We start from the raw sequence: 7,500 nt of genomic DNA on the forward strand, positions 1-7,500 counted from the left end.
ACATGCCAATATAGCTAGCTAGCATGTATAGCACACGTATTCTTAAGTACCTGTGAACCTGTAACATTTCCCATGATAAATACAGTAAAAAACATGTCAATACTGTCAAGTTAATTAGCCGGCCGCTAATTAAGCTAACGTTATATCCTGAGACAATTTTTTTGTTGTTGTTAATTTAGTATTTTTTTGTGTATCATTACATTATAATGTTTTATTCATATATATGTTATACTATGTCCTCTGTAGAGGACACCAGGACTTATAAAATATATACCAAAACGATTTGATTTACAATTTTACGTTTTAGATCTGTTTGATGATCATATTTTTACCTTTACATTATATTGTGTGCTTCCTAATCTCTGCCACAAAAGCTAAACAAAACAAAATGATTTATGCATGGCATGATACCAGCAAGATTGTACCAAGAAGTGTTACTTGATGCTGTCAAGATACTGTGGGTAATAGCTAAATATGATAAGATTGTACAGTATTTTAATATGAATCAATGCTACTACAATTACTTAGCGACTCCAGGACAGCAGTGAATGATTTGCAAATGAATTAAGCCCATTGTAAGTTCATTGAATGCTGAAAGGTTTTATAAATCCAGTGTTTCAATTAATAAATGATTTACAGTCATATAGGCAAGGCTAGTCAAGACAAGTTTATTTGTAGAGCACAATTTGTACATTAGGCAATTCAAAGTGATTTACAGTTGTATATAATAACAATAATGCTGGTAAAATCAATTCATAAAACATATGATCATTAATCAATTACATTAAAAACAAATGGTGTAGCACAATACTTTCAGTTGGAATATGACAGCTATGTTCTGTTTATGCCTGTGTCCTTTCAGATTATGTATGCATACCCGTTTTTTCGAAAAACCTCTGAGGGTCGACTCCTCATGGGGCCAACTGAGGAGGCCAATAGGAGTGAGATCACGGTGGCAGGGAGAGCCAGGTGTAAGGAGGAGGTCCTGGCTGAGGCCACTGCCTTTGTGAGGCAGAATGGAGGGAATCCTGGAGACCAGTTCCTGGTTCTGGCTCACTGCAAGATCCAGTTTAGGAAACACCAGGGCCAGAAGTTCCTGTGGCTGCTGGAGAACTCACTGGGGTATGCAGTGTATCTGGTCAGCAGCATTTTGGGGGAGGAGGAGAGGAACAACCCACTGTCGGCAAACAAACACCTGTTCCTCAGATACACCTCGCAGATCAGGGAGGTAGGTGAGGCTGTGGAGGTGTATCAGAAAAAACAGGCCATGCTGCAGGAGGCCCAGAGGACGGGAGACTCTGGATGTCTGATGGTGGAGTTTGGTGATTTTAAGGGTAGGTCAATAAAGGAGGTGTATGAGGACCCAAGCAAGGAGGCCCAGGCTCTCATCACCTACCTAAAGAAGGCAAAGGCCAGGCCCAACACCAACATGGCCCTTTTCAAAGCATACGTGCTGAAGAGGCAGGCTCCAGCCCACATGCCCACCACCACTGTGCCCGCTGCATCTGCCCCTACTGCTGCTGTGCCCACTGGCACTATGTATGTTCCTCCTCCACCTGCTGGCACTCAGAACAGGCCACTGCTGGTGACCAAGGTGAAGGCCCTTTTGGCGCGGGGGAAGCATTTATCTGCTTCACAGCTGGCACACAAGATTTTGTCTCCAGCCAAACCCTGTAAGTGATTTGCCAGCTTTAAAATAATTACAGTAGCCTATATATTATGCAGTATATATGTCTAACGAAAATACGTGTTTTGTCAACAGCAGCTGCAGGACCACGTTTCCCTCCTGCGTCTGAGTCCGCAGCCCGGAGACGACTCTTTACATGTGGTGAGTATCACTTAACGCATACAAGTGTGTTGGTGACATGTGCTTAGTGTTTTATGTTATTTTACAGACTCTGCTGCTAGGGATTTTTTTGAGGAGGAAGATGACGAGGAGATGGCAACTGTAGCTTCACAAGCTGAGGAGCAACTTCCTCAAGGTATGTAAATCTTAAACAATATTTTACAAACAATTCTGTGACAACAGTATTTTTTAAATGACATATCATATTCTTTTATTTTACAACACAGAGGAATGGCACTTCTCAGGTGTCAATCTACATTCACTCTTTGAGTGAACATCTTCAAAGCAAAAAGGGAATTTAAAGGTGTATGTAAAAGGTTTTTATTTCATTTTTTATCTTAATCACAGACTAAAGCTCATTCTTGTCATCTCACACGTCCCCCACTACCCTTGGAATAAGTGGCTGTTGTAGTTAGAGGCACTCACAGTGTTTGGGCTGCTTTGCTTCACATTTTGCTTATCCCATCTCATTTTTCTTCTTGTATTTGTCCTAATGGTGCTTGGGTGATAAACAGGATGATTTTCACTGCTTCCTTCCATCGTTTCATCATCATGTTGCCTGTCTACTAATCATAAATGCTTTGCACTAAACCTTGTAATCGCAGTAGCTGTCCAGCAGAGCTGAGAAAGTCATGCAGTGAAAGTCTAAAACAATAAGATAATTATGTTGTGTCTTTTTACGCTCCAGCCACTGCGGCCTTGAGAGGCCCTGCTCCTGCCCTGGCTCGTTCTCCTGCCCCGGCTCGTGCTCCTGCCCCGGCTCCTGCTCCTTCCCTGGCTCGTTCTCCTGCCCTGGCTCGTTCTCCTGCCCCGGCTCGTGCTCCTACCCCTGCTCCTCCAGCATTGTGGACCCCTGGCCAGGTGTCCCATTCGCCTGCAGAGCTTCCTGTCCACTGGAACGAGCAACTCCCATCTTTCCAGCAGGACTGGATCAGAAAGACTCTGTTCAGGGCCAACTCAAAAACAGGGAAGCCTGAGCTGATGCCACATCCCAACTTCTGGTGGTACCCTCCCCAGCCCCCGACCGTCTTCACCCAGCCCCCTGCTTCTCCTGATATCTTCTTCTGCCGCCCTCTGTTCCTCTGGATGCCGCTGAAGATGTGGTCCATTCCACTTGTCTGTGTCCAGCCAGCCTGCAATAACCACAAGCTGACAGCTGCTGGCCTTTATCGCACTGTGCGCAAGGTCCTGGACATAGACGGGTGGTATGACATGGCAACAGAGTATCTGGAGTGCAAAGGGTGCAAGAAGAAGTATCCAGCCTGGTCTGAAGACATCCTGGGACAGCTCGACATGGGACACCGCAGAAAATTCCCCGCCATTCTGACATACAGGTAGAACACATTCATATTTAGAGCAATGCACTGTAATTTGTTGTACTGTATAAAATCAAATACATTGCTTTACTGACATTAACATTGAAATAGCAAGATGTGGCACTGAACATAATTATTTGACTGTCTGTAGGTACTCGTGTGACTACCGTGTAGTCATAATGATGCGGGAGAGGACCCAGGGCAACAGTGTCACGCAGCTTCACAAAAAGCTGCAGGAGCAGCACACCTCAGCGTGGTCACAGCGGACGCTGGAGTACCTCACTGTCTGTGAGCCCTTCACAGACTCCTCCATCATTGAGCCTGCAGTCTTTTCTGCGCCCCCACCCCTCCCACCCATCCCCAAACCCAAGTGGCTGTTGTCTGTGTATGCCAGGGACGTCCTCTCGCGGCTACCTGAGGTCAAGGCCAAAATAACCTCGGTCTTTGGCTCTGTCCTCAAGATGGACTCCACCAAAAAGGTATAAAAAGTCAAGTTTGAATAATAATAATTGTTATTATCTTAAATTTTTCTTACATTTGTTTATTCTACTGTTTTTTTTACATAGGTCACCAAAAAACTGGCCGGCGCTGCTGCCAACACTGCTGGTTGGTGCACTAATGTAGGCAATGAGCACGGCCAGGTGTTGGTGTCAGTGCTCACAGCGGCAGAGGGGCATGGACTGTGGCCCATGGCGGCGGGTCTCATGAAGAGGTACAGAGAGGCGGGAGTGGCACCGCCCGCCGTCATGTATGTGGACAGAGACTGCTGCAGCCCACTCGCACACGGACAGTCGCAGGTCAGAGCCATGTTCACAGAGTGGGATGAGCTCCAAGTGCGCCTACACATTTGGCACTTCATGCGGCGCTTTGCAGCAGGTGTCATCACGGAGGCTCATCGGCTCTACGGCACCTTCATGACTCGGCTTTCCAGGTGCATCTTTGAGCTGGATCCAGATGATGTCGCTGCTCTTCGGTTGGCCAAACAGGGGGAGCTACAGGCCAGAGGAGCTGGTCCAGTCTCAGAGAAGGCCCTGGATAAGCTGATCACCAGGAAGGAGTTGGCGCTGCACTGTCGCAAGCGGACCAGAGGAGTGGAGGAGACCACCAGGAGGATCAAGGCACTCATTGAAGAGATGGACAGTGAGAAGGGAAGGGACACTCTGGGTGTACCACTGCTGGACCACGAGCGCATCCAACAGGTCTGGATAGACCAGCAGAGGCACATTGCCTGTATTCAGGACCCAGAGGGCTTCCCTCTGTACCAGAAGACAGACACAGTGAAGAAGGGTGGTGTGGAGCTCAGCTGCTATCGCTGTGCTTGTGGCTCCACCTCCTTGGAGTCTTTCCACCTCCATTTAAATCGCTTCATCCCAGGTAGGTTATAACTTTTATAACCTGCTAAAAACGTAAAACTTTTATAACCTGTTCTGCCGTTCTGAATACATAGATTATATATATTTGACTTTATTTAACCTCTAGGGACTAGTGCCAGTGATGCGCATTTCCAGGCCTATCTCCTGGAAGGCCTGATGCGCTGGAACCAGAACCGGATGGATGAAGCAGTAAGGGGAAAGACTGACCTGAGGACCTACAGCAGCGCTGAGAGGGAGGCAATGGACCGGCTCAGCCGCAAAGTGTTGAAGATGTCCCTGGATGAGCGCTACCAGCCTCCAGGGGCTTACACAGGTGAGAATTATTCATGTTAACTCAAACAAAAGATTATACATTATACAGGTGTATGAGTGTTTGAGTGTACATTTTTATATTTTATTTCAAATACTTCAACTATTGTTGTTTAATTTAGGCTTAATTTGAGCCTTTATAGCCTAATTTATTTGCTTTCTTTTCCTAAAGTGAATTTGCTTTATTTTGCATTTATGCTTATTATTTTATTGTTTATTATTTTCATTTTTTTATCTGTTAAACTGCGTCAAGCCTACAAACGATCAAACTTTGAAAAGTTTGATTGTTTGTTTGTTTCAGTTTGTTATGGACAAATAGCCACTACAGTTATAATAATGTGAATGTGCTTTGTATGTGTGTTGTTTTGCAGGGGAGCTGCTGGGTATGGAGTATCTGTACAGTCAGTCTGGGAAATCCCTGACTGTTATGGATAACCCAGAAGAGGAGGATCGGCTGGTGGAGCAGATGGATGATGAGGTGGTGCAGGACGAAGGCTTCGTTGAGGAGGAACCTGAGGACCTCACAGTGCCAGTCCTCTATGACCCCATTGAGACTGTCCCAGTCCACAGCAGCTTCCCCCAGGCCTTCAACCCCTGTCCCTCTGCACCAGGACCATCCTCACTACAGCCACCCACATCCAGCCAAGGACTGCAGCGCCCTGCTCAGCCTCCTCTGCGGTCTGCCCAGCTTCCTCAGCAGCGCCCTGCTCTGCCTCTTCTACACCCTCCTCTGCAGCGCCCTGTTCACCCTCCTCTGCAGTCTCCTCCACAGCCTTCTGTCCAGCCAAGTGCTGCCTCTGCTCCTGCAACATCAACTGGGTCCAGTGTTGCAGACCAGGCTCCTGTAAGTAAGCTGCTCATTATTAGTTTCCATTTGCTTTTACACTCTGACATTTAACATGCTATGTATTGTTATTGTAATACTTCTACAGGCTCCTGTTCTTGGACCCGATGGCATTGCGGGCTGGGATAAGGTGCAGGATCTGGCTGAGTACCTGATGTCCCTCCGTCAGGCACTCTACCTGGACGAGCAGCAGGTCACAGAGGTCATCCGTCTGTGGACTGCTCTTCCTGATGGGGACAAGAGGAGGATCCACTATCAGCCCAGACACCAGCCCAAACTGACCCACGGACGCTTCAAGGCTCCGAAAAACACAGGAGTGACACCGGGTGTGGAGAGTGTGAAGAGGTGTCTGATCGGTCATCCTGGGGGGCCGGCTCAGTGGCCCAGCACCAGTCGCTTAGTCGAGGCCATGTGCATCAAACTGTGTGCACTGCACAAGTCCCCAACTAAGAAAGATGGAGTCCGTCTTCCTCGTTGGACTAAGGTGCTCAACGATTACCACCACATCCGAGACCTGGTGCTGAACTGCCACACTCTGATGGAGGCCACGTCACTTCAGCTGTTTGTGCTGAATCAGAGGACTCTCACTCAGTGGTAAGCATGGTTTTACATATACATTTGAATGAAAGGGATAGCAGTTATTTATAATTAATACATTTTTTGATTGCAGGTTTAATCGAAGGGAGAACACCCAGGAAGTGACTGTCCTTACCCAGGGCCTTGCTGCAGAAGACCGCATCGCTGTGGCCAGCTCACAGCTTCCTGCTCCGCGGGAAAGGCTGGATGAGGCTCCCTCCACATCAGGGGCCCGGCATGAGTTTGTCCTTCCTCCTAACAGAGCGGGACAGGCTCCTAAGCTACGGCCGGGCAAACGACCTGCCAGCGCTACAATTGTGCGGCCCATTACCCCAGCAGCTCCTACTCCTCCCCCATTTCCTGTGCCACTGCCCCAGTTCATTTTATTGAACCCTGTGCCCACGCTGATGGCAGCAGGTGCAGGTGGCCCTTCAGCTGCTCCTCTCCTGGCTCCAACTCCAGTATTTCCTGACGCGCCAGAGGCTCCTGCTCCCACTGCCTCTGTTTCTGTGTCCCGCTTCACTCAGAGGAACAGGCGACGCAGGGCAGAAGAGGAGGCCAGTGGAGCCCACAAAAGGAAATATGTCCGTGAAGTGGCATATAACAAATGCTCTAATTGTGGCAAGCCCAAAACTAAGGAGTTCGGCCACAGCCGCTTCGGCAGTGCCACGTTTTGCCCCAGTGTCTCTGGTGGCAAATCTTTAGAGGAGTGGCTGGTAGAACAGCGCCAGCAGAAAAAACCTGGACAGCCACCTCCATAATAATAATAATCTTGTAAATACTAGACTGTAAATATGTAAACATGTAAATAAATCTTGATACTTACCTCAGCTGCAACTAATTGATGTTAAAATGTAAATACTTTTACCTTCTTTTTTTCCCATCTTTCTGTAATGACTTGTTTGTTTCATTTATATTACAGAATGTTCTATTCTATTTCCACATTGTTAGTTGTTTATTGTTGTTTATTAATGTCTTGTACTTAGTTTTAGTAAATAATACTGTTCACACTCTTATTCATTGTGCTGCTTTGAATTGCCTTGGGACTGGAATGTGCAATCTGTCCTATATATTGTGTGTATGTACATATATTTATATATGTGTGTGTGTACTTATTTCAATATTTGTATGTATTAATTTTAATAAAACATTTTACATTTGAAATGTCATTTCAATATTTGTGTGTATTCATTTTAATAAAACATTTTAAGTGTCCTAAAATAAATCAGATAAATC

The 7,500-nt window shown here is 46.6% G+C and overlaps 1 protein-coding gene across 1 annotated transcript; it reads left to right on the forward strand.

The window, feature by feature from the left end:
- Window positions 1-2,325: 2,325 nt before the first annotated feature.
- On the forward strand, window positions 2,326-7,315 carry LOC307004512 (uncharacterized protein). The gene is made up of 7 exons (XM_079623832.1): window positions 2,326-3,180; window positions 3,314-3,641; window positions 3,729-4,536; window positions 4,642-4,848; window positions 5,216-5,688; window positions 5,777-6,282; window positions 6,359-7,315. Exons 1-7 carry the CDS (start codon window positions 2,828-2,830, stop codon window positions 7,023-7,025), a joined length of 3,342 nt encoding a protein of 1,113 aa, XP_079479958.1. The 5' UTR covers window positions 2,326-2,827; the 3' UTR covers window positions 7,026-7,315.
- The last annotated feature ends 185 nt before the right edge of the window (window positions 7,316-7,500 follow it).

Source organism: Phoxinus phoxinus, assembly GCF_949152265.1.
Source record: "Phoxinus phoxinus genome assembly, chromosome: 9".
Classification (NCBI taxonomy): domain Eukaryota; kingdom Metazoa; phylum Chordata; class Actinopteri; order Cypriniformes; family Leuciscidae; genus Phoxinus; species Phoxinus phoxinus.